The sequence below is a fragment of the Melanerpes formicivorus genome, unplaced genomic scaffold, assembly GCF_026170545.1.
Source record: "Melanerpes formicivorus ecotype bairdi unplaced genomic scaffold, bMelFor1.0.p_v2 SCAF_9, whole genome shotgun sequence".
In the NCBI taxonomy this organism is placed as follows: Eukaryota; Metazoa; Chordata; class Aves; order Piciformes; family Picidae; genus Melanerpes; species Melanerpes formicivorus.
The window spans coordinates 13289720-13317071 of NW_027142361.1; the positions used below are offsets into that span (position 1 = coordinate 13289720).

General features: G+C 48.6%; 1 protein-coding gene across 6 annotated transcripts in view; it reads right to left on the minus strand.

The window, feature by feature from the left end:
• The window catches only part of DTNB (dystrobrevin beta), a 505091-nt gene that overhangs the window by 356671 nt on the left and 121068 nt on the right, over positions 1-27352 (minus strand). For all 6 annotated transcript variants that reach the window (XM_068143073.1, XM_068143070.1, XM_068143069.1 and 3 more), the window contains one exon: positions 3053-3207. In XM_068143073.1, coding sequence (XP_067999174.1) covers positions 3053-3207 — 155 coding nt within the window. The remainder of the gene's footprint in view (positions 1-3052; positions 3208-27352) is intronic.

Genomic DNA, 27352 nt, shown 5'->3' on the forward strand with positions numbered 1-27352 from the left:
CCCCCAGAGGCCCTTTCCAACCCCCACCTTACTGGGATTCTGTAATAAGCACAACAGTTAAATCAATTTAAAAGTACACTTTGTGCATAAAGTGGTTTTATTTTGCACAGACCCAACCAACTAGTAAGAGATCTGTTGAAACTAGTTTTTAGCATGCTAAGAAAGCTTTAAAAGTGACAAAAACCAATGGGAAATAGTACAAATGCTGTGCTTCCTGTTTTAGAAAATAAGTAGGTGGGGAGACAACATCTGGAATACTGAGTCCAATTCAGGGCCCCACAGTTGAGGAAGGACAGGGAACTGATTGAAGAATCCAGCACAGAGCCACAAAGATGCTGAAGGGAGTGGAACATAGTATCATAGTATCATACAGGGTTGGAAGGGACCACAAGGATCATCTAGTCCCAACCCCCCTGCCATGGGCAGGGACACCCCACACTAGATCAGGCTGGCCAGAGCCTCATCCAGCCTGGTCTTAAACACCTCCAGGGACGGGGCCTCGACCACCTCCCTGGACAACCCATTCCAGGGCCTCACCACTCTCATGGTGAAGAACCTCCTCCTCACGTCCAGCCAGAATCTCCCCACCTCCAGCTTCATTCCATTCCCCCTAGTCCTATCACTACCTGAGATCCTGAGAAGTCCCTCCCCAGCCTTCCTGTAGGCCCCCTTCAGATACTGGAAGGCCACAATTAGGTCACCTCGGAGCCTTCTCTTCTCCAGACTGAACAGCCCCAACTCCCTCAGTCTGTCCTCATAGGAGAGGTGCTCCAGCCCTCTGATCATCCTTGTGGCCCTTCTCTGGACACGTTCCAGCACCTCCACATCCCTCTTGTAATAGGGGCTCCAGAACTGGACACAGTACTCCAGGTGGGGTCTCACCAGGGCTGAGTAGAGGGGGAGGATCACCTCCCTCGACCTGCTGGCCACACTTCTCCTGATGCAGCCCAGGATCTGATTGGCTTTGCAGGCTGCAAGTGCACACTAAGAGCTCATGTTGAGCTTCTCGTCCACCAGCACCCCCAAGTCTCTCTCCTGAGGGCTGCTTTCCAGCCAGTCCCTGCCCAGCCTGGATTTGTGCCTGGGATTGCCTCAACCCAGATGCAGGACCCTGCACTTGCTCTTATTGAACCTCATGAGGTTGGCTTGTGCCCACCTCTCCAGCCTGTCAAGGTCCCTCTGGATGGCCTCCCTTCCCTCCAGCGTGTCTGCTGCACCACACAGCTTGGTGTCATCAGCAAACTTGCTGAGGGTGCACTCAATGCCACTGTCCATGTCACCCACAAAGATGTTGAACAAGACAGGTCCCAGGACTGATCCCTGAGGGACTCCGCTTGTCACTGGCCTCCACTGGGACATGGAGCCATTGACAGCCACTCTTTGGGTGCAGCCATCAAGCCAGTTCCTTATCCATCTAGTGGTCCACCCATCAAACCCATGTGTCACCAGTTTGGAGACCAGGATGTGGTGCGGGACAGTGTCAAAGGCTTTGCTCGGGTCCAGGTAAACAACATCAGTTGCTCGCCCCTCATCTATTAATTTCATCACCTGCTCATAGAAGGCCACCAGGTTGGTCAGGCAGGATTTGCCCTTGGCAAAGCCATGCTGACTGTTCCCAATCACCTCTTCACTATTCTTCTGAGTGAGTAGTGACTCCAGGAGGATCTGCTCCATGATCTTTCCAGGCACAGAGGTGAGACTGACTGGCCTGTAGTTCCCTGGTTCCTCCTTCTTGCCCTGTTTGAAAATGGGGGCAATGTTTCCCCTTTTCCAGTCTGTGGGGACTTCACCAGACTGCCAGGACTTTTGAAGTATAATAGAGAGGGGTTCAGCAACCTCATCTGCCAGTTCTCTCAGTACCCGTGGGTGTATCCCGTCGGGTCCCATGGACTTGAACACCTTCAGGTTCTTCAGGTGATCACAAACCTGATCTTCACTTACAATGGGCAGTTCTTCCTCCCCGTCCCTGGCATTGTCTTCCATAACATCAGGAGCGCGGCTAGAGGCCCGTGCAGTGAAGATTGAGGTAAAGAAGTTAAGTACCTCAGCCTTTTCCTCATCACTTGTGACCATGTCACCATTTTCCTTTCTGAGGGGGCCCACACCTTCCCTAGTCTTCTTCTTCCCATTAATATACCTGTAGAAGTTCTTAGTGTTCCCTTTAATCTGCCTGGCTAGACTCAATTCGAACTCTGCTTTGGCTTTCCTAATCAGAACTCTTGCTGCTTGGGCAGCTTCCTTATATACCCCCTGTTCTAGCTGTCCTTCTCTCCACTGCCTGTAGAGTTTCCTTTTAAGTAATAGTGTGTCCAGTAGCTCCTTGCTCATCCAGGCAGGCCTCCTAGCATTCTTACCTGCTTTTCTCTTTGTTGGTATACAGAGAGAACATCTCCCATATGCCGAAGAGCTGAGGGAGCTGGGTCTGTTTAGCCTGGAGAGGAGGACACTGAGGGGGGACCTCATTCATGTTTATAAAAGTGTGAAAGGGTGAGTGGCAGGAGAACAGAGCCAGGCTCTTCTCAGTAATGTCCAATGACAAGACAAAGGGCAATGGCTGCAAGCCAGAGCATTGGAGGTTCCACATGAACATAAGGGAAAACTTTCACTGAGGGTGACAGAGCTCTGGAACAGGCTGCCAGAGAGGTTGTGACGTTTCCTTCTCTGGAGACATTTAAGACCCACCTGGATGCATTCCTGTGTGACCTACTCTAGGTGATCATGCTCTAGCAGGGAAGTTGGACTAGATGACCTTTCAAGGTCCCTTCCAAACCCTAACATTCTGTGAGTCTGTGATCCTTGTTCTTAGCATGAGGACAGAAGTATCCCTTCAAGAAGAAGGAACAAACTAAAAAGTGAAAAATTTCTTTATCTGACTAAAAACTAGACATACTAATTTAAACTAGTCAGACTGCCTTATACCTATGTCAATTATATAGCTGTCCGCTGTCAAGCCCCTCCCTTTAAACCCCAGACAAACAACAAGCAGCCTAGGCTTTAGGAGCAAGCACTGCATAAACAAGCTATGCCCAAATCCTGTGTTGTGAGCTCTTACCTGTTGTGGGAAGCAGGTCTCTACAGAATGCTCTGTGTATCCAAAAGAAGGCCCCTCAAAGACAGCTGTTGGGAGTTTCAGAACTTCCTTCAAAAACTGATCAAACTTTGTAAATATCATTAGCCCATTTGAATCAGATATTTGAGAGAAAATATCTGTAAGAAAACAGAAGAAAACCAACAGTAAGAAGATGTTTACTAAAAATAACTCTCAAGAAATTTCTTCTTATGCCTTACTTATCACTTACTATAAAGATACAAGCATCAAGAATAGTGTGGCCAGCAGGAGCAGGGAAGTCATTGCACCCCTGTACTCAGCACTGGTTAGAATAGAATAGAATAAACCAGGTTGGAAGAGACCTTCAAGATCATTGCGTGCAACCTATCACCCAACACCACCTAATCAACTAACCCATGTAACCAAGCACCCTGTCAAGTCTCCTCCTGAACACCTCCAGTGACGGCGACTCCACCACCTCCCCGGGCAGTCCGTTCCAATGGGCAATCACTCTCTCTGTGTAAAACTTCCTCCTGACCTCCAGCCTGAACTTCCCCTGGCGCAGCCTCAGACTGTGTCCTCTTGTTCTGGTGTTGGCTGCCTGGGAGAAGAGACCAACCTCTGCCTGTTTACAACCCCCCTTCAGGTAGTTGTAGAGAGCAATAAGGTCACCCCTGAGTCTCCTCCTCTCCAGGCTAAGCAGCCCCAGCTCCCTCAGCCTCTCCTCATAGGGCTTGTGTTCCAAACCCCTCACCAACTTCGTTGCCCTTCTCTGGACTCGTTCCAGCAAGTCAACATCCTTCCTAAACTGAGGGGCCCAGAACTGGACACAGTACTCGAGGTGTGGACTAACCAGTGCAGTGTACAGGGGCAGAATGACCTCCCTGCTCCTGCTGGCCACACTGTTCTTAATGCAGGCCAGGATGCCATTGGCCCTCCTGGCCACCTGGGCACACTGCAGGCTCATGTTCATCCTACCATCAACCAGCACCCCCAGGTCCCTCTCTGCCTGGCTGCTCTCCAGCCACTCTGACCCCAGCCTGTAGCACTGCATGGGGTTGTTGTGGCCAATGTGCAGAACCCGGCACTTGGATGTGTTAAATCTCATGCCGTTGGACTCTGCCCATCTGTCCAGCCTGTCGAGGTCTCTCTGCAAAGCCTCTCTACCCTCTAGCAGATCAACTCCTGTCCCCAGCTTGGTGTCATCAGCAAATTTACTGATGATAGACTCAATGCCCTCATCCAGATCATCAATAAAGATGTTAAAGAGGATGGGGCCCAGCACTGATCCCTGGGGGACTCCACTACTGACTGGCCGCCAGCTGGATGTGACACCATTCACCACCACTCTCTGGGCTCGGCCATCCAGCCAGTTCCTAACCCAGCTCAGAGTGCTGCTGTCCAAGCCATGGGCTGACAGCTTGGCCAGGAGTTTGCTATGGGGGACGGTGTCAAAGGCCTTGCTGAAGTCCAGGTAAACTACATCCACAGGCCTCCCCACATCCACCAGGCGGGTCACCTGCTCGTAGGAGGAGATCAGGTTGGTCAGGCAGGACCTGCCCTTCCTAAATCCATGCTGGCTGAGCCTGATCCCTTGGCCATCCTCTAAGTGCTGTGTTAATGCACTCAGGATGACCTGTTCCATGATCTTGCCTGGCACTGCGGTCAGGCTGACAGGCCTATAATTCCCTGCTGTGCTGGGTTGAGGCAGCCCCCTTCCCACCCCTGGCAACAATAAACACTCAGACAAACGGATTGCAAAAGTGATGGAAAGTTTAAATAGAAAGCAGTGAACTTTTATAGAAAAGCAAAAGCAGAGTGACATAGAAAAACCCCAAAGCAGACCCAGAGAGATCCCATCCCCACCTGAGGGTACACCCGAGACCCCCAGGGCTCCTTCTTCCCCCTCCCACTGCTAGGCTAGTCTCAGCTGGCCAGATCTGAGACTGCCCATCCCCCCGTGGCCTTGGGCCTAGCCAGGCCCAAAGCCAGGAGACATCTCCCCCAGTTACCGACTAACGGAGGAGGAAGAAAAGAGATAGTGCTAGACTCCGCACTGGATCTTATAGTGGTGTGGTGGGTTTGGAAGGGGTAAGGCCGAGAAGCCTCCTCCCTTCCCCCTTGTAAAGTAAAAGGGAAAAAAAATTGAAGGGAAAGGAAAAAAAACTCGCAAGCTGAATTAGCAAAGCAGTGGAGCTATATTTACAAAGCAATGTAGGGTTTTGCAGGGGAATATTTACAAATTTACAATATCTACAATATATACAAAGATATACAACAGAGCAACACAGAAATGAGAGTAAGCCCCGGCAGAGAGGTCCCCCACCTCCGCTCTCCCCTCTCTCCCCCCCTTTCCCCAGACTGGGATAGAAAGAGAAAGAAAAGAGAGGAAAAAAAAATGTTAGAAGCAGTTTGTGTTAATTGGAAGGGAGTTAATATACCGGCCTTTATCTATCTTCAAGGCCGAGGCCTTGGCAGAAAGCCCAGCACAGAGACAGAGAGCGGCCGCACCGTGGAAAGGCGGAAGCAAGACTGAAGACAAAGAGCTGGAAAAACACAGTATAGTCCCAGCTCAGAAGGTGCTTCCTCCCACTTTACCAATGAAATAATTTAGACTATTCCTTCCGTTTACCAACTTCCGTCCACCATATTCCCTTTCTTAAGGGGGCAACGTCAACCGGCCACAGTCCACCCCTTCTAAACAATTTCATTGGCTGTTCACACTGTCCATCCAATCCAAAACGATATTTACAGTTCGTGAGTAAAGTTCATAGTCCATTCCGGCTACGCTCAGATGTAGATGATTCAAAAGTCCAAGAAAATCAGAAAATGAGAAAAATGGAAAACAGTTCATTTCTTCGCCGACGAAGCAAAGAAAAGGGAAACAGGGAAATCTCAGGGTCTCTTAGTTGACTCAGGGCTCTCAGGGATCTCAGGGTTCGTGCACCGTAGACTCCTCGTTGATTCTTCCTTTGGGCGCGATGTAGCTGTACAACAGTTTGAAGTTAACCTCTTTCACCTAAAGTTAGATTTCTTTGTGGAATACACTGAATTTCACCATTCTCTTGCATTACCCAATAAGTGTGACCCGGACCTTCAGCTGAAACCACCCCTCGGACAGGTTTAGCCTCTCCTGAGGGTGAAAATACCCAAACAGTTTTACCCAACAGACTCTTTTCTCTAACAACAGGAACTCTATCACCTTCTACTTTCCGTAGCAAATCTGAATGTGCAGGTCCAGCTCGGTTCACTGAACCTCTACTATTTACCAGCCAGGTTGCTTGTGCTAAATGTTTTTCCCAGTTTTTTAAAGATCCACCTCCCATGGCTTTGAGAGTGGTCTTCAACAAACCATTGTAGCGTTCAATCTTCCCTGAAGCTGGTGCATAGTAGGGAATATGGAATATCCACTCAATACCGTGCTCTTTTGCCCAACTCTTTACAAGGTTGTTCTTGAAATGAGTTCCGTTGTCTGACTCAATCCTCTCTGGAGTTCCGTGTCTCCACAGGATCTGTCTCTCCAGACCGAGAATGGTGTTGCGTGCAGTTGCATGCGGAACTGGATAAGTTTCCAACCATCCAGTGTTTGCCTCTACCATAGTAAGCACATACTGCTTACCAGAACGAGAACGTGGTAGAGTGATGTAGTCAATCTGCCAAGCTTCACCATACTTGTACTTGGACCATCTGTCACCATACCACAAGGGCTTAAGTCGTTTTGCTTGCTTAATAGCAGCACAAATGTCACAGTCATGGATGACTTGTGTGATAGCATCCATGGAAATGTCTATGGATCTGTCACGAGCCCACTGGTATGTTGCATCTCTGCCTTGATGTCCTGACGAATCATGAGCCCACCGAGCTAAGAATATCTCACCTCGGTGTTTCCTGTCGAGATCAAGATTAGAGTCCATGTCTACTTGAGAAACTCTTGTAGCTAGATCTGCCTGATGGTTGTGTTGCTGTTCCTCAGTAGCTTTGCTCTTAGGAATGTGAGCATCGATGTGTCTCACTTTCACTGGAATTCTCTCGATTCGGTCAGCAATGTCCTGCCACAGGTTGGCTGCCCAAATGGGTTTTCCTTTTCTCTGCCAACCACTCTTTTTCCAGTTCTTTAGCCAACCCCATAGAGCATTGGCTACCATCCATGAGTCGGTGTAGAGATAAAGCTTTGGCCATCTCTCACGTTCAGCTACGTCGAGAGCTAGCTGGACAGCTTTTACCTCTGTGAACTGACTGGATTCTCCTTCTCCGTCTTTCGCTTCTGCAACTCGGCGTGTTGGACTCCACACTGCAGACTTCCACCTTCGCTTGTTTCCAACAAGATGACAGGAACCATCTGTGAACAAAGCATATTTCTTTTCATCATCAGAAAGGTCATTGTAAGGAGGAGCTTCCTCAGCACGAGTTACTTTCTCCTCTGGAGGTTTAGCACAGTTGATGCCTTCAGGCCAACTTGAGATCACCTCCACTAGACCAGGTCTTTCAAGATTTCCCATTCGAGCTCTCTGTGTTATCAGAGCCATCCACTTGGACCAGGTTGAGTCTGTGGCATGATGTGGTGTGGATCCTTTGCCTTTGAACATCCAATTCAAAACTGGTAATCTGGGAGCTAGAAGAAGTTGTGATTCAGTTCCAATCACTTCAGAAGATGCTTTTATTCCTTCATAGGCAGCTAAAATTTCTTTCTCTGTTGGAGTATAATTAGCCTCTGAACCTCTGTAACCTCGACTCCAGAAACCAAGAGGTCATCCACGTGTCTCACCTGGAGCTTTTTGCCACAAGCACCAGGTTGGACCACTGTCACTAGCAGCCGTGTACAAAATGTTCTTAATGTCTGGACCACCTCGGACTGGTCCCAGACCCATTGCTTGAACTACCTCTTGCTTTATCTGGTCAAAGGCTGCTTGTTGTTCAGGTCCCCAGTGGGAATGGTTTCTCTTTCGAGTCACATCATTCAGAGGTTTCACAATCTGACTGCATCCAGGAATGTGCAGTCTCCAAAATCCCACTATCCCCAAGAAACGTAGGGTCTCTTGCTTGTTGGTGGGATTTGCCATGGTGGAGACTCTATTTACCACATCCACTGGAATGTGTCGGCGTCCATCCTGCCACCTCACTCCCAGAAATTGAATCTCTGTGGTAGGTCCTTTCACCTTGTCTCGCTTGATGGCAAAACCTGCATCCAGAAGAATGTCAATGATTTTGTTACCTTTCTCGAAGACTTCCTCAGCAGTTTTACCCCAGACGATGATGTCATCGATGAACTGGATGTGTTCTGGAGCACCGCCTTTCTCCAGAGCATCGTGGATCACTGCATGACAGATGCTTGAGCTGTGGATCCAGCCCATTGGCAGCCTGTTGAAAGTGTACTGGATTCCTCTCCAGGTGAAAGCAAACTGAGGCCTGCATTCCTCTGCTATGGGAATAGAGAAAAATGCATTAGCAATGTCTATGGTAGCATACCATTTGGCCTCTTTGGATTCCAGCTCATACTGTAGTTCCATCATGTCTGGTACTGCTGCACTCATAGGTGGTGTCACTTCATTCAGGGCTCGGTAGTCTACCGTCAGACGCCAGTCTCCACTCTGCTTCCGCACAGGCCACACTGGACTGTTGAAAGGTGAATGAGTTTTGCTGACAACTTTCTGACTCTCCAACTGACGAATCAGATTCTGAATGGGCAACAAAGAGTCACGGTTGGTTCTGTATTGTCTGTGATGCACAGTCTGACAAGCAACCGGCAATTTAATGTCCTGTATCTTATGTTGTCCCACAACTGCAGATTCATCAGAAAGCTCAGGTCTGGCAGACAGCTTCAACTTTTGTCCATCAATTTCTATAGAAGCTACTCCAAAAGCCCATTTGTAACCTCTAGGGTCTTTGAAACGCCCTTCTCTCAGAAAATCAATTCCCAAAATACAAGGTGCATCAGGTCCGGTCACAACTGTATGCTTCCTCCATTGTTTACCAGTTAAACTTATATTAACCTCTACCTTACTTAACTCTTGAGATCCACCAGTGACTCCAAGAATAGTTATAGACTCTGACCCCTGATAATTTGATGGTATTATGGTGCACTGAGCTCCTGTGTCAACCAAGGCCCTGTACTTCCGAAATTGTGAAGTGCCAGGCTACTGAATGTACACATCCCAATAGATTCTATTATCTCTGTTATCCCTCTCCTCCCCCTGGCGGGAGGCAGGGCACCCCTAGTTATGGGGAACATGCCCACATGTGCATTGCACATAGTTTGCAGGGTTATAACTTTGCATGTTATAACTGGAGCCACTGTTGGAGCCATAAGAGTCGTTCTGGGGAACTGTGGAAGAAACAGCTACCCTTCTGGTATTGCTACCTCGGGTTCTGCCACTTTGCAATTCCCTCAGTCTCCTGAAAAGATTAGAAGTTGGTTGGCCATCCCAGCGGTTCATGTTCTCACCGAACTGATCACGCAGAGTTATCCAAATAGTTCTACGTGATTGCCTTGGTGGTCTGTTTTGGAACGACCTGTTTTGGAATGTCCTGTTTTGGAATGACCTCCTTGGAGGACGTGTATTCCTCACAGATGAGACTTGTACCCACCTGGAGGAAGAATTGAAATTATCCTTCTGTGCCAATTGGTATATGGAATCTTTTAACTCTCTTATGCAATTCTGAATATCACCAGACATCGTTTTAATGGCTGAAACCAAAGAACCACGTGTCATGCTATCCTCCAATTGTCTCATTTGATCACTGAATTGGCCAACCGTAGGAGAAGCTCCACCATAACTTCTTGACACAATTCTGCTTGCCAGAATGTTTGCATAATTAGAAGGAGCAAGTTTGATGATCTTTTTAGCAAGACCAATACCCACAGGAATGTCATCAGGATTCAGAGTTTCATGTTCACCATAGAGTAGCTCTCTAACAGCAAATTCTCTCAAGCGCTTAATTCCCTCATCTATGGTAGTCCAGGGTTTAGGATTCCAGGGAGATCATCTCGGGAAGGGTATCTCAGGGCAACCGCCATTAAAAGGCGTATCCACAGATTAACCTTACCGAGAGCTTCGCCTAGATGTCTATCTATTCCATTGTCCCTCGAGAGAGTTCCTAACTGAGCTGCTGACTTGTCTCCAACTGTTAGAGCTGAAGCACCTGTATCATAACACCTACTAAGCCAAGCTAGAACTGGCTCCTTATCTGCCCTGGTGAAATCTTTACGGACATTTCGCAATTCCTCCCGTGGTGACGAACAGTCTGTAATATCATCTTGATCTTCATCTCCCTGAATTCTTTGCCCGTAAAATCCTGCTGTCATTCTCCTAAGGATCTCTTTAAGCTGAGAACCACCTTTGCCAGCTGCTTTCCTAGCTTCATCTCTATCCTGCTTTGATCTCACTAGGTTAGCTAGATCTTTAAAACAAACCTTCTCTTCCTCCTGAGCAGGAACTTTTAGAGTAGAGGGCCCCTCACCAGGATCAGTTTCCTCCTCTTCTTCTCCATCTTTGCCCTTTCCAGCTCTAGTCTTTAAAGGAGCCACCTTAACTGGAGCTGTGTTTGAATTTACAGCCACCTTAATGGAAGCTGACAGGTCCTGAGATAAATCAGCTGCTGGGGCAGTGACTTCCGGTCCCACCGAGGGAGTGGGTGGAAGTGACGTTGCTCCGTTAATGGCCGACGGAGAAGAAGAAGCTCTGTCCAGGCTGATCTAGTGTGGGGTGTCCCTGCCCATGGCAGGGGGGTTGGAACTAGATGATCCTTGTGGTCCCTTCCAACCCTGAATGAGACTATGAAACTATGAAACTATGAAACTATGAGAAGGAGTGGGAGAAGGAGTAGGCGCCATGTTGATACCAGCCGATGCCCTTGGCTGCTTGCTAGAATCAGCAAAGTCATTTAGAGCTGCTTTACCAATTAACTTTTTAGCCTTCTTTTTAACTGACACAGATTCTCCACAGTCCTCGTCACTAGATGACTCTGGGACTGATCGAGAGCCACGGCGTTTCCTTTTTGATCTAGTTTTAATAACAAAACAAGCTCTGGACACCTTTCTCTCTCGCCGCAAAGAGAACAGTAAATATGCAATTACCATCACCAGCAACAGATTTATACACATCAAATAAATCACTTTTGGATCCCAGGCATCACCTAAAGTTACTCTTTCCTCCGGTGGAATCTTAAAACCCTTTATCTCAATTGGGAGAGTGGTGAAGGTAACATTCCTGTATCTCACTGGCCATAATAAATTAATACATTTTCCATACCATAATTTAACTCTATACATAACCCACATATAAATTGTCCGCACCAAATATTTACCCAGGTAATCCAAAATCAAACCCAAACAATACCTGTAAACCAGAGCCCCAAAAATTGAAAAGAATAATCGCTCCACAAACCACAATACCTTCATGTTTGCTAATTCAGCTGGAAAACACTAAATCAATCAAATAATAAATTGAACTAATTATCTGCCGCACGTTGGGTACGCCAATAAAAAATTGTGGTGGGTTTGGAAGGGGTAAGGCCGAGAAGCCTCCTCCCTTCCCCCTTGTAAAGTAAAAGGGAAAAAAAATTGAAGGGAAAGGAAAAAAAACTCGCAAGCTGAATTAGCAAAGCAGTGGAGCTATATTTACAAAGCAATGTAGGGTATGCAGGGGAATATTTACAAATTTACAATATCTACAATATATACAAAGATATACAACAGAGCAACACAGAAATGAGAGTAAGCCCCCTCGGCAGAGAGGTCCCCCACCTCCGCTCTCCCCTCTCTCCCCCCCTTTCCCCAGACTGGGATAGAAAGAGAAAGAAAAGAGAGGAAAAAAAAAATGTTAGAAGCAGTTTGTGTTAATTGGAAGGGAGTTAATATACCGGCCTTTATCTATCTTCAAGGCCGAGGCCTTGGCAGAAAGCCCAGCACAGAGACAGAGAGCGGCCGCACTGTGGAAAGGCGGAAGCAAGACTGAAGACAAAGAGCTGGAAAAACCCAGTATAGTCCCAGCTCAGAAGGTGCTTCCTCCCACTTTACCAATGAAATAGTTTAGACTATTCCTTCCGTTTACCAACTTCCGTCCACCATATTCCCTTTCTTAAGGGGGCAACATCAACCGGCCACAAGTGGTGCAAAGGATTGTGGTATGAAATACTACATAATTTCCTGTGTCCACCCCTGGGTTGGACTTCTGGACACAGGAAGTAAACACTGCAGGGGGGCACCCAGCTCAAACTGTAACATACCACCCCTTATTTCATACCATAATCTTTGCACCCAAACACATCATCAAATCAGAAATCTTCCAATGACATGTTTGGCGAAGTCCATATCTTCATCTGGGCGTCCACCCAAACAGTCTCTCATTCAGGCTCTAGTGTCAGTCCATTCCAGTTCTTCTTCCCTCATCTAGTAGAACCTCTCAGCGATGCAGAGTTCAGTCTTCTGCGGTGCAAGCTCTTCATGGATCCGTTGGACATCCTGGTCACCTGGAAGGAACCTCACAACTTCTCAACCAATCTTTATTCCCATCTCTATTTACTCAGCGGCATGTTTCCACCCCTGGGGCAAGCCAGTCAGAACAATCAGGCTCTAACTGCTTCTCCACCCCTCCAGGAAAACAGCACGCTGAACCTTTCACAACCCTGCACGGACCTATCCCAAGCCCAGTGCTGACCGCTTCCAGCCGCGGCCCGAGGCTCTACAGATGCTTATCACAGTACACCACCTTCCCGCTAGGCGTTCGCGTACCGAGATGTGACAGCATCCAAAACACAACCCTCCCCTGGTGGAGGGAGGGGCTGCACCACAACCTAGTGAGAAGAAGGGAGGTGGAGCCAGGTGCTCGGCGCCATTTTCGGAACTCGTCCGAAAAAAGTCGGGGAAGAGACTATGGCCGGCCCCGCCGCAGCCCAAGTGCACGGCCGTGCTCACCGCCGCTGCCGCTCCGAGCGCATGGCTGTGCTCACCGCTGCCGCAGCCCGAGCGCACGGCCGGTCCCGCCGCCACCGCAGCTCAAGTGGACGGCCGGGGACTGCCGCCGCCGCTCCGAGCGCACGGCCGGTCCCGCCGCCACCACAGCTCAAGTGGACGGCCGGGGACCGCCGCCGCTGCTCCGAGCGCACGGCCGGTCCTGCCGCCGCCTGAGCACACAGCAGGGCTCCGCCCACCTCTGCCGCTGCGGTACAGAATCAAAATCGCCTCCACCCCTCGGGCATTCAAACGCCTCATCCAGCAAAAGCCATGAGCACGTCCTCAGGGCCCTTGAGAGCAGCTTTCAGCTGGAGTCCCCGTTCGCCCATAGGGAGTCGAGCTCGCCCGCTCGCCGCGGCTGGCCCTACCCCGCAGCGAGAACGGACCTGACTTTGATCTGCTCGCCACTGCTCCTCCCCCACTTCACTCCCTGCCGCTTTTACCGCTCCGCAGAGAATAAAGGTGGGGGAAGGCAGGTCCCGCATTCTCAAGCGGTGCCCCCATTCCGATGGTTAAGAACCACCCCTGCTTGAAATAGGAGGGACTCTCTGCCACCAGTCACGCACCAGGAGTCCCCCTGCAATCCACAAGAACTTAACACAGTCGCCCCAACAACAACACGAGCCCCGAACTGCCAAAAAACCAAAACAACACCCAGAACTAAATTTAAACTCTCTTATCTTTTGCAATCCGATCTGCAGAGTAGCCACAATAACCAACTCCTCCTGGCTGGCTCGCCAAGAATGTAAAGGGGTTGGGGGCAGATCCTCTGTGCACCTCAACCATCCTCTGCTACCAAGAATGTGCTGGGTTACGGCAGCCCCCTTCCCACCCCTGGCAACAATAAACACTCAGACAAACGGATTGCAAAAGTGATGGAAAGTTTAAATAGAAAGCAGTGAACTTTCATAGAAAAGCAAAAGCAGAGTGACAAAGAAAAATCCCAAAGCAGACCCAGAGAGATCCCATCCCCACCTGAGGGTACACCCGAGACCCCCAGGGCTCCTTCTTCCCCCTCCCACTGCTAGGCTAGCCTCAGCTGGCCAGATCTGAGACTGCCCATCCCCCCATGGCCTTGGGCCTAGCCAGGCCCAAAGCCAGGAGACATCTCCCCCAGTTACCGACTGACAGAGGAGGAAGAAAAGAGATAGTGCTAGACTCCGCACTGGATCTTATAGTGGTGCAAAGGATTGTGGTATGAAATACTACATAATTTCCTGTGTCCACCCCTGGGCTGGACTTCTGGACACAGGAAGTAAACACTGCAGGGGGGCACCCAGCTCAAACTGTAACACCTGCTCATCCAACCGGCCCTTCTTGTGGATGGCCACCACGTTGGCCAGCTTCCAGTCCTCTGGGACATCTCCAGCGAGCCAGGACTGCTGAAAAATGATGGAGAGCGGCTTGGCCAGCTCCTCTGACAGCTCCCTCAGCACCCTAGGATGGATCCCATCTGGTCCCATGGACTTGTGGGGATCCAGGCGGCTGAGCAGATCACCAACTACCCCATTTTGGAACAGTGGAAAACTCTGCAGCTCCCTGGCTCCTTCTGCCAGCTCTGCAGGCCAGCTGTCTGGAAGACGTTCTGTCCTGCTAGTAAAAATTGAGGCAAAGAAGGTGTTAAGTATCTCTGCCTTTTCCTCATCCCTTATCACAACGTTCCCCTCCGTGTCCACCAAGGAGTGGAGGTTGTCTCTGCCCTTCCTCCAAGTGCGCTTTTGCCTCCCTAATTTTCTTCCTGCAAGACCTAGCAACATCCTTAAATTTTTCACGGGTTGCCTCCCCTCTCTTCCAAAGGTGATATACCCTCTTTTTTTCCCTTAGTTCCATTAAAAGTTCTTTAACCATCCAGGCTGGCCGTCTGCCCCGGCGGCTCATCTTCCGGCACATTGGCACAGCCTGTCCCTGAGCCTTCAAACAGTTCTTCCTTGAAGTAGGACCAGCTCTCCTGGACCCCTTTGTTTTTAAGGGCCTTATCCCAAGGAACCCTCTGAATTAGTTCCTTGAGTAGCCTGAAGTCCACCCTCCGGAAATCCAGAGTGGAGGTCTTCTTGCTACCCCTCTTAGCTTGACCAAATAATGAGAATTCAATTATCTCGTGGTCACTGGCCCCTAAGCACCCTCCGACCACCACATCACCCACCAACCCTTCCCTATTGGTGAAGAGGAGGTCAAGCATAGCCTTGCCCCTGGTAGGCTCTCGCAGCACCTGGGATAAGAAGCTGTCCTCCATGCATTCTAAGAACCTCCTAGATTGCCACTTCTCTGCTATGTTAAGATCCCAGCAGATATCAGGCAAGTTGAAGTCACCCATGAGAATAAGGTCAGGCGATCTTGAGACAGCCTTAAGCTGCCTATAGAATGACTCGTCAACATCCTCCTCCTGGTTGGGTGGTCTATAACAGACTCCAACCAGGATGTCAGCCCTGTTGGCCTTCCCTCTAATTCTTACCCACAGGCACTCAACCCAATCATCCCTAATCTCCGTCTCAATGGCATCTAGTGCCTCCCTGATGTACAGGGCCACCCCTCCACCCCTTCTTAGGGTAGACCTTGAGTACTGTGTCCAGTTCTGGGCCCCTCAGTTTAAGAAGGGCATTGAGACTCTTGAACGCGTCCAGAGAAGGGCAATGAGGTTGGGGAGAGGCCTTGAGCACAGCCCTCTGAGGAGAGGCTGAGGGAGCTGGGATTGTTCAGCCTGGAGAAGAAGAGGCTCATGGGAGACCTTATTGCTCTCTACAACTACCTGAAGGGTGGTTGTAGGCCAGGGGGGGTGTTGGTCTCTTCTCCCAGGCAACCAGCACCAGAACAAGGGGACACAGTCTTGAGCTGCACCAGGGGAAGTTTAGGCTCAAGGTGAGGAGAAAGTTCTTCACAGAGAGAGTTGTTAGCCATTGGAATGTGCTGCCCAGGGAGGTGGTTGAGTCACCATCCCTGGAGGTGTTCAACAGGGGATTGGATGTGGCACTTGGTGCCATGGTTTAGTAGTCATGAGGTGTTGGGTGACAGGTTGGACTTGATGATCTTTGAGGTCTTTTCCAACCTTGTTGATTCTATGACTCAATGATCTCTTCCAGCCTAAACAAATCCATGATTCCATGCAAACATTAGGACAGCTGCACAGAGATTAAAGCAGAACTGTCCTGGGATCAAGAAGTCTTTGGAAAAGACAAATCCCTCAGAGAGGAAAGCTGGGTCCCTGAGATATTGCAGAGTCAGATTCCTCCATAAAGAAATATTTCTCTAATAAAAGTGCTAATATTAGTAAAATCTAATTATTTTCCAAGATGTGACAGATACCAGAATTCTTCACTGAACAGCCACTGAATCATCTATGAGGTTACTTAAGACACTGTCAGTAATTAAACATCAAACAGGATTATGTTGACAGAAACTAAGCTTAAATTTAGTAATCAAAATTAGGTCTGGGAGGAAAGAAAAAAAATAAAAAGGAAAAATCAAGACTGTTTCAGAAAGGCTTACTTTGAATAAACCAGAGAAATTATTGCAATCATCTGAGTGAAAGAGCTGATGAAGCAGCCTGTAATATCCAAGTTAAGGGTGATAAGGTTGTCTGGAATTTGTATCATTAGCTACAGAAGAAGACAACAGCAGAAGCAGAGAAGCTTAATGCAAAGGTCTGGAGCCCTTGTGATGAAATAATTCATAGGCTCACAGAATGGTTTGGGGTGGAAGGGACCTTATAGATCATCTAGTTCTAGCCTCTCTGCCCCTCTAATCTTGTAAAACACATTAGGAATTATGAAGGGGGGAAAAAGGAAGGAAAGAGAAAGAGAGAGATAGAAGGTGGAGGAAATTGTGTCTTTTAGAAAACTAAGCCAAGCTGAAAAATTAAATTGAAAATTGCATCTGGAGGATGGGAAAAAAAAAAATCAGGATCAAAACCCAAACAAATGAAACTATGAAAACAACTAAAACGCAAAAAATCCCAGAATCCTAACCCACTGTAGATGAGGATCTACAGTCAAGAACTGGCACGTGAACAAAAGCTGAAGGTCTGGTAAGAGATCAGTTGAGGTGGGACAGTAATATCATGACTGGAAGGTGACAGCTCTTGTATTAAATTCAACAAGGGCCTGTCCCTGGGGAGGAATAACCCCCTGCTCCAGGACAGGTTAGGGGCAGACTTGCTGGAAAGCAGTTCTGTGGAGGAGGACTTGGGGAAATTCTTGTCCCCCAGCACTCCCATCAGCCAGCAATGTGCTCTCATGGCAGAGAAGGCCAATGGTAATTTGGGTGACATTCAGAAGAGTAATGAGCAGCAGGTTGAGGGAAGTTCTCCTCTCTCATTACTGTGCTCTATGGAGACCACATGTGGAGTCGTGGATCTGGTTCTGGGCTCCCCACTTCAAGAGAGACAGGGAACTACTGGACAGAGTCTAGCAGAGGCTATGAAGATGGTAAGGGGACCACAGCATCGCTCTGATGGGAGGATGAGACTGGGGCTGTTTGGCCTAGAGAAGACAAGACTAAATGGTTACTTTTTTAATGCTCATCAATATCCAAAGGGCAAGCCACAGACTTTCAGTGGCCCACAGAGATTGTGGAGCGTCCTTCTCTGGAGAGATTCCAAACCCTCCTGGGCAACCTGCTGTGGGTGACCCTGCTTTAGCAGAGGGGCTTGGACTAGATGATCCACACAAGTCCCTCCCCACTTCTGTCATGCTGAGATTTTGTTATTCTGTATTTAAAAGCGGACAGAACTCTTCTGGGTATATGCAGTCTATTAACCTGAACAGTATTCAAGATTTAAATGATTTTGAAGAGAAAGTAATTCATAGTATCATTCAGGGTTGGAAGGGACCACAAGGATCATCTAGTTCCAACCCCCCTGCCATGGGCAGGGACACCCCACACTAGATCAGGCTGGCCAGAGCCTCATCCAGCCTGCTCTTAAACACCTCCAGGCACAGGGCCTCAACCACCTCCCTGGACAACCCATTCCAGGGCCTCACCACTCTCATGGTGAAGAACCTCCTCCTCACATCTAGCCAGAATCTCCCCACCTCCAGCTTCATTCCATTCCCCCTAGTCCTATCACTACCTGAGATCCTGAGAAGTCCCTCCCCAGCCTTCCTGTAGGCCCCCTTCAGATACTGGAAGGCCACAATTAGGTCACCTCGGAGCCTTCTCTTCTCCAGACTGAACAGCCCCAACTCCCTCAGTCTGTCCTCATAGGAGAGGTGCTCCAGCCCTCTGATCATCCTTGTGGCCCTTCTCTGGACACGTTCCAGCACCTCCACATCCCTCTTGTAATAGGGGCTCCAGAACTGGACACAGTACTCCAGGTGGGGTCTCACCAGGGCTGAGTAGAGGGGGAGGATCACCTCCCTCGACCTGCTGGCCACACTTCTCCTGATACAGCCCAGGATCTGATTGGCTTTGCAGGCTGCAAGTGCACACTGAGAGCTCATGTTGAGCTTCTCATCCACCAGCACCCCCAAGTCTCTCTCCTGAGGGCTGCTTTCCAGCCAGTCCCTGCCCAGCCTGGATTTGTGCCTGGGATTGCCTCAACCCAGATGCAGGACCCTGCACTTGCTCTTATTGAACCTCATGAGGTTGGCTTGTGCCCACCTCTCCAGCCTGTCAAGGTCCCTCTGGATGGCCTCCCTTCCCTCCAGCGTGTCTGCTGCACCACACAGCTTGGTGTCATCAGCAAACTTGCTGAGGGTGCACTCAATGCCACTGTCCATGGCACCCACAAAGATGTTGAACAAGACAGGTCCCAGGACTGATCCCTGAGGGACTCCGCTTGTCACTGGCCTCCACTGGGACATGAACCCATTGACAGCCACTCTTTGGGTGCAGCCATCAAGCCAGTTCCTTATCCATCTAGTGGTCCACCCATCAAACCCATGTGTCACCAGTTTGGAGACCAGGATGTGGTGCGGGACAGTGTCAAAGGCTTTGCTCGGGTCCAGGTAAACAACATCAGTTGCTCGCCCCTCATCTATTAATTTCATCACCTGCTCATAGAAGGCCACCAGGTTGGTCAGGCAGGATTTGCCCTTGGCAAAGCCATGCTGACTGTTCCCAATCACCTCTTCACTATTCTTCTGAGTGAGTAGTGACTCCAGGAGGATCTGCTCCATGATCTTTCCAGGCACAGAGGTGAGACTGACTGGCCTGTAGTTCCCTGGTTCCTCCTTCTTGCCCTGTTTGAAAATGGGGGCAATGTTTCCCCTTTTCCAGTCTGTGGGGACTTCACCAGACTGCCATGACTTTTGAAGTATAATAGAGAGGGGTTCAGCAACCTCATCTGCCAGTTCTCTCAGTACCTGTGGGTGTTCCCGTCGGGTCCCATGGACTTGAACACTTTCAGGTTCTTCAGGTGATCACAAACCTGATCTTCACTTACAATGGGCAGTTCTTCCTCCCTGTCCCTGGCATTGTCTTCCATAACATCAGGAGCGCGGCTAGAGGCCCTTGCAGTGAAGACTGAGGTAAAGAAGTTATTAAGTACCTCAGCCTTTTCCTCATCACTTGTAACCATTTCACCAGTTTCCTTTCTGAGGGGGCCCACACCTTCCCTAGTCTTCTTCTTCCCATTAATATACCTGTAGAAGTTCTTAGTGTTCCCTTTAATCTCCCTGGCTAGATTCAATTCAAACTCTGCTTTGGCTTTCCTAACCAGGACTCTTGCTGCTCGGGCAGCTTCCTTATATACCCCCTGTTCTACCTGTCCTTCTCTCCACTGCCTGTAGAGTTTCCTTTTAAGTAATAGTGTGTCCAGTAGCTCCTTGCTCATCCAGGCAGGCCTCCTAGCATTCTTACCTGCTTTTCTCTTTGTTGGTATACAGAGCTCCTGCACACAGAGGAGGTGGTCCTTGAATACTGACCAGCTGTCCTGGGTCCCTCTTCCCTCCAGGGCTTTGTCCCACGACACTTTGGCTAGCAGATCCCTGAAATGATCAAAATCTGCACGCCTAAAGTCTAGGGTCGTAAGCTTGGAATACTTCCTCCTGATTGCCCTGAGGATATTAAATTCAACTGCTTCATGGTCACTGCAGCCAAGGCTGTCTCTGAGCCTCACATTGCTTACCAGCCCTTCCCTGTTGGTGAGAACAAGGTCCACATAGCACCATTTCTTGTTGGTTCCTCTACCATTTGGAGGAGGAAGTTGTCTTCTATGCAGTCCAGGAACATCCTGGATTGCTGGTGCCTTGCTGTATTGTCCCTCCAGCAGATGTCCGGGTGGTTGAAATCACCCATGAGGACCAGGGCTTGTGACCTGGAAGCCGCTTCTATTTGCCTGTGGAGGGCCTCATCTGCTTGGTTCTGCTGGTCAGGTGGCCTGTAGGAGACCCCCACAGTAATATCTCCTTCCCTTGTCTTGCCTTTAATTTTAACCCATACACTTTCAACCAGCTCATCATCCCTCCCCAGGTGGAGCTCCACTGATTCCAACTGGTTATTGACATAGAGGGCAACACCTCCTCCTCTCCTTCCCTGCCTATCCTTCCTAAAGAGTTTATACCCATCTATCCCTACATTCCAGTCATGGGAATCATCCCACCCAGTTTCAGTGATAGCCACTATGTCGTGGCATCCCAGCAGCACAGTGGCCCTTAACTCATCTTGTTTGTTGCCCAAGCTGTGCGCATTCACATAGAAGCACTTCAGCTGGGCTGGCCCTGTCCTCCTCTTGTGCCAATTCCCCTCAGTTTCCACAGAATGTCCTGGTGGATCATTCGTGGCTTGCCTCAGGGCAGCAAGTTGAGAGCCCTTACCACCTCTCCTTCTCTCTGCTGCTGGTGAGCTGCCACTCTGTTTGTCACCGGCCAGCAGGAGACTATTAAGCCCTTCCCCCTTCAAATCTAGTTTAAAGCCCTATCAATGAGCCCTGCCAATTCCTGCCCCAGGATTCTTTTCCCCCTCTGGGACAAGTGTGTCCCATAAGTTGTTTTCAGCTCAGGTGCCTTGAAAACCAATCCATGATTGTGGAACCCAAAGCCTTGTCAATGGCAGCAGCCCCTGAGCCATGAATTGACCTGTCAGCCCTTCCTCAGTGTTTCCTCATCCATTGCTGACGTTAGAGGGATAGTAGAGAACACGAGCCCCTGATCCCTTTAGCATTTGCCCTAAGGTTCTGAAGTCTTTTTCAATAGATTGTGAGCCTCTCATTGTTACATCGTCACTACCCACCTGAAAGACCAGAAGTGGGTAGTAGTCTGAAGGACTCACAAGGTTGGGAATTCTACCTACAATGTCTTTTACTTGGGCACCAGGGAGGCAGCTGACCTCTCTATGAAATGGGTCTGGTCTGCATATTGGGCCCTCTGTTCCCCTCAGTAGGGAGTCTCCTATAACGATGACCCTACAAGGTTTCTTTTCTGGGTAAGTTTTGATGGCTGGCCTAAGGCAACCTGTCATTGGTGCAGCTTCTGACCTTCTTGAGTCCTCGACCTTACCAATGACCTGTTCCTCCTGCAGAGCCTCATACCTGTTCTGTAACTGCACTGGAGGCAGCGTGCTGCTCAAAGTAGCAGACTTTCTTCATTTGCATTTCTTCCATCAGGCAGAGACCTATTCCCATTGGCCCTGCTCATGTGGGTTACTACAGGGAGGTTGAGAGTCTTGCTGCTGGGAAGGTATCAAACTCCCTGTTCCCCTAAGTGTTACCCCCTGTTCTGGTTTAGAAGAGGTTACATTATGGGAATCGTCAATTTTCTGTTCGCCATCTCTTCTAGCTCTTAGCCTTTCCACCTCTTCCTTTAGTTTGACCACCATGCTCATCAGATCACTGATCCGCTCACACCTGACACAGGAGCTGCTCCCTCCATCCTCCATATCTAGTGCCAGGTTCCAGCACTCACTGCAGCCACCTATCTGAACATCTGCATGCTTGTGAGTGGTCTCTGTTTGGGTGCCCGCTGTCCTTCTGTTAGCCTTTGCTCTAGTAGTGACCATCTTGCAGTAACCACCCTCTCCACCCATTTTTGGTGTGTTGTTTTTTTTTTTGGTTTTTTTTTCTTTTTTTTTTTTTTTCCCCTGTCAGTAAGAAGGCAAGCTGCGCTCCTCAAGCTGCCTCCTCTCTTCAGCCACGCGCTGGGTTCTGTTTGGTTTGCACACGGTCTCCGCGGCAACCCCTCCCCCAGCTACGTCACTGCCATCAGGCACGTAGGCAACCCGAGCCCACTGCCCCTCCTCCTCTCTTCGGGAAGTCCCGAGCCACCAGCCCCTTACCGCCCGAAAAGCAAGGGAAGGAAAGCCAAAAGCAAAACTCCCGGAGCTGCGCTCCTCAAGCTGCCTCCTCTCTTCAGCCACGCGCTGGGTTCTGTTTGGTTTGCGCACGGTCTCCGCGGCAACCCCTCCCCCAGCTACGTCACTGCCCTCAGGCAGGTAGCCTGAATTAATTAAAGCTGTGAAAGTGAAGATGAGAAAATGGAACAGGCTGTGTCAAGGGTTAAAAAAAAAACAAAAAGCACCACAACAACAAACCAACCCCAAAGCCCACTAACCTATTGTGACCGTTTGAGGCTGTACCCTTAAGAAAGGGAATATGGTGGACGGAAGTTGGTAAACGGAAGGAATAATCTAAACTAATTTCATTGGGAGAGTGGGAGGAAGCACCTTCGGAACTGGGAGTGAACTGGGCATTTCCAGCACTTCTCTGTCAGTCTTGCTTCCGCCTCTTCTTCGTGCAGCAGCTCTGTTTTGTGCTGGGCTTTCTGCCAAGGCCTCGGCCTTGAAAACCAGATAAAGGCCTGTATTAACTCCTTTCCAATTAACATAAACTGCTTCTAACTTTTTTTTTCCTCTCTTTTCTTTCTCTTTCTATCCCATTCTGGGGAAAGGGGGGGAAGAGAGGGGAGAGCGGAGGTGGGGAACCCCTCTCTGTCCGAGGGGGGTTACTCTCATTTCTGTGTTACTCTGTTGTATATCTTTGTATATATTGTAGATATTGTAAATTTGTAAATATTCCCCTGCATACCCTACATTGCTTTGTAAATATAGCTCCACTGCCTTGCTAATTCAGCTTGTGAGTTTTTTTTCCCTTTCCCTTCAAGTTTCTTTCCCTTTACCTTACAAGGGGGAAGGGAGGAGGCTTCTTGACCTTACCCTTCCAACCCACCATATTTTTTTTTTTTATTGGCGCCCAACATGGGGCAGATAATTAGTTTAATTTATTATTTGATTGATTTAGTGTTTTCTAGCTGAATTAGCAAACATGAAGGTATTGTGGTTTGTGGAGCGATTATTCTTTTCAATTTTTGGGGCTCTGGTTTACAGGTATTGTTTGGGTTTGATTTTGGATTACCTGGGTAAATATTTAGTGCGGACAATTTATATGTGGGTTATGTATAGAGTTAAATTATGGTATGGAAAATGTATTAATTTGTTATGGCCAGTGAGATACAGGAATGTTACCTCCACCACTCTCCCAATTGAGATAAAGGGTTTTAAGATTCCGCCTGAGGAGAGAGTAACTTTAGGTGATGCGTGGGATCCAAAGGTGATTTATTTGGTGTCTATAATTCTGCTGATGGTGATAATTAACGTGTATCTGCTGGTCTCTTTGCGGCGAGAGAGAAAGGTGTCCAGAGCTTGTTTTGTTATTAAAACTAGATCAAAAAGAAAACGGCGTGGCTCTCGATCAGTCCCAGAGTCATCTAGTGACGAGGACTGTGAAGAACCCGTGTCAGTTAAAAAGAAGGCTAAAAAGTTAATTGGTAAAGCAGCTCTAAATGACTTTGCTGATTCTGGCAAGCAGCCAAGGGCATCGGCTGGTATCAACATGGCACCTACTCCTTCTCCCACTCCTTCTCCTTCTTCCTCTTCTCCGTCGGCCAGTAATGGAGCAACGTCACTTCCACCCACTCTCTCGGTGGGACCGGAAGTCACTGCCCCAGCAGCTGATTTATCTCAGGACTTGTCAGCTTCCATTAAGGCGGCTGTAAATTCAAACACAGCTCCAGTTAAGGTGGCTCCTTTAAAGACTAGAGGTGGAAAGGCCAAAGATGGAGAAGAAGAGGAGGAGACTGATCCTCGTGAGGGGCCCTCTGCTCTAAAAGATCCTGCTCAGGAGGAAGAGAAGGTTTGTTTTAAAGATCTAGCTAACCTAGTGAGATCAAAGCAGGATAGAGATGAAGCTAGGAAAGCAGCTGGCAAAGGTGGTTCTCAGCTTAAAGAGATCCTTAGGAGAATGACAGCAGGATTATATGGACAAAGAATTCAGGGAGACGAGGAACAAGATGATATTTCAGACTGTTCGTCACCACGGGAGGAATTGCGAAATGTCCGTAAAGATTTCACCAGGGCAGATAAGGAGCCAGTTCTAGCTTGGCTTAGTAGGTGTTATGATACAGGTGCTTCAGCTCTAACAGTTGGAGACAAGTCAGCAGCTCAGTTAGGAACTCTCTCGAGGGATAATGGAATAGATAGACATCTAGGCGAAGCTCTCGGTAAGGTTAATCTGTGGATACGCCTTTTAATGGCGGTTGCCCTGAGCTACCCTTCCCGAGATGATCTCCCATGGAATCCAAAACCCTGGACTACCATAGATGAGGGAATTAAGCGCTTGAGAGAATTTGCTGTTAGAGAGCTACTCTATGGTGAACATGAAACTCTGAATCCTGATGACATTCCTGTGGGTATTGGCCTTGCTAAAAAGATCATCAAACTTGCTCCTTCTAATTATGCAAACATTCTGGCAAGCAGAATTGTGTCAAGAAGTTATGGTGGAGGTTCTCCTACGGTTGGCCAATTCAGTGATCAAATGAGACAATTGGAGTATAGCATGACACGTGGTTCTTTGGTTTCGGCCATCAAAACTATGTCTGGTGATATTCAGAATTGCATTAGAGAGTTAAAAGATGAATTTAGAAATTCCATATCCCAATTGGCACAGAGGGATAATTTCAATTCTTCCTCCAGGTGGATACAAGTTTCATCTGTGAGGAATACACGTCCTCCAAGGAGGTCATTCCAAAACAGGTCATTCCAAAACAGACCACCAAGGCAATCACGTAGAACTATTTGGGTAACTCTGCGTGATCAGTTTGGTGAAAACATGAACCGCTGGGATGGCCAACCAACTTCTAATCTTTTCAGGAGACTGAGGGAATTGCAAAGTGGCAGAACCCGAGGTAGAAATACCAGAAGGGTAGCTGTTACTTCCACAGTTCCCCAGAACGACTCTTATGGCTCCAACAGTGGCTCCAGTTATAACATGCAAAGTTATAACCCTGCACAATATGTGCAATGCACATGTGCGCATGTTCCCCATAACTAGGGGTGCCCTGCCTCCCGCCAGGGGGAGGAGAGGGATAACAGAGATAACAGAATCTATTGGGATGTGTACATCCAGTGGCCTGGCACTTCACAATTTCGGAAGTACAGGGCCTTGGTTGACACAGGAGCTCAGTGCACCATAATGCCATCAAATTATCAGGGATCAGAGTCTATAACTATTCTGGGAGTCACTGGTGGATCTCAAGAATTAAGTAAGGTACAGGTTAATATAAGTTTAACTGGTAAACAATGGAGGAAGCATACAGTTGTGACCGGACCTGATGCACCTTGTATTTTGGGAATTGATTTTCTGAGAGAAGGGCGTTTCAAAGACCCTAGAGGTTACAAATGGGCTTATGGAGTAGCTTCAATAGAAATTGATGGACAAAAGTTGAAGCTATCTGCCAGACCTGAGCTTTCTGATGAATCTGCAGTTGTGGGACAACATAAGATACAGGACATTAAATTGCCGGTTGCTTCTCAGACTGTGCATCACAGACAATACAGAACCAACCGTGACTATTTGTTGCCCATTCAGAATCTGATTCGTCAGTTGGAAAGTCAGAAAGTCGTCAGCAAAACTCATTCACCTTTCAACAGTCCAGTGTGGCCTGTGCGGAAGCAGAATGGAGACTGGCGTCTGACAGTCGACTACCGAGCCCTAAATGAAGTAACACCACCTATGAGTGCAGCAGTGCCAGACATGATGGAGCTACAGTATGAGCTGGAATCCAAAGAGGCCAAATGGTATGCTACCATAGACATTGCTAATGCATTTTTCTCTATTCCCATAGCAGAGGAATGCAGGCCTCAGTTTGCTTTCACCTGGAGAGGAATCCAGTACACTTTCAACAGGCTGCCAATGGGCTGGATCCACAGCTCAAGCATCTGTCATGCAGTGATCCATGATGCTCCGGAGAAAGGCGGTGCTCCAGAACACATCCAGTTCATCGATGATATCATCGTCTGGGGTAAAACTGCTGAGGAAGTCTTTGAGAAAGGTAACAAAATCATTGACATTCTTCTGAATGCTGGTTTTGCCATCAAGCGAGACAAGGTGAAAGGACCTACCACAGAGATTCAATTTCTGGGAGTGCGGTGGCAGGATGGACGCCGACACATTCCAGTGGATGTGGTAAATAGAGTCTCTACCATGGCAAGTCCCACAAACAAGCAAGAGACCCTACGTTTCCTGGGAATAGTGGGATTTTGGAGACTGCACATTCCTGGATACAGTCAGATTGTGAAACCTCTGTATGATGTGACTCGAAAGAGAAACCATTTCCACTGGGGACCTGAACAACAAGCAGCCTTTGACCAGATAAAGCAAGAGGGAGTTCAAGCAATGGGTCTGGGACCAGTCCGAGATGGTCCAGACATTAAGAACATTTTGTACACGGCTGCAAGTGACAATGGTCCAACCTGGTGCCTGTGGCAAAAAGCTCCAGGTGAGACACGTGGACGACCTCTTGGTTTCTGGAGTCGAGGTTACAGAGGTTCAGAGGCTAATTATACTCCAACAGAGTAAGAAATTTTAGCTGCCTATGAAGGAGTAAAAGCATCTTCTGAAGTGATTGGAACTGAATCACAACTTCTCTTAGCTCCCAGACTACCAGTTTTGAATTGGATGTTCAAAGGCAAAGGCTCCACACCACATCATGCCACAGACTCAACATGCTCTAAGTGGATGGCTCTGATAACACAGAGAGCTCGAATGGGAAATCTTGAAAGACCTGGTCTAGTGGAGGTGATCTCAAGTTGGCCTGAAGGTATCAACTGTGCCAAACCTCCAGAGGAGAAAGTAACTCGTGCTGAGGAAGCTCCTCCTTACAATGACCTTTCTGATGATGAAAAGAAATATGCGTTGTTCGCAGACAGTTCCTGTCGTCTTGTTGGAAACAAGCGAAGGTGGAAGGCTGCAGTGTGGAGTCCAACACGCCGAGTTGCAGAGGCGAAAGATGGAGAAGGAGAGTCCAGTCAGTTCGCAGAGGTAAAAGCTGTCCAGCTAGCTCTCGACGTAGCTGAACGTGAGAGATGGCCAAAGCTTTATCTCTACACCGACTCATGGATGGTAGCCAATGCTCTATGGGGTTGGC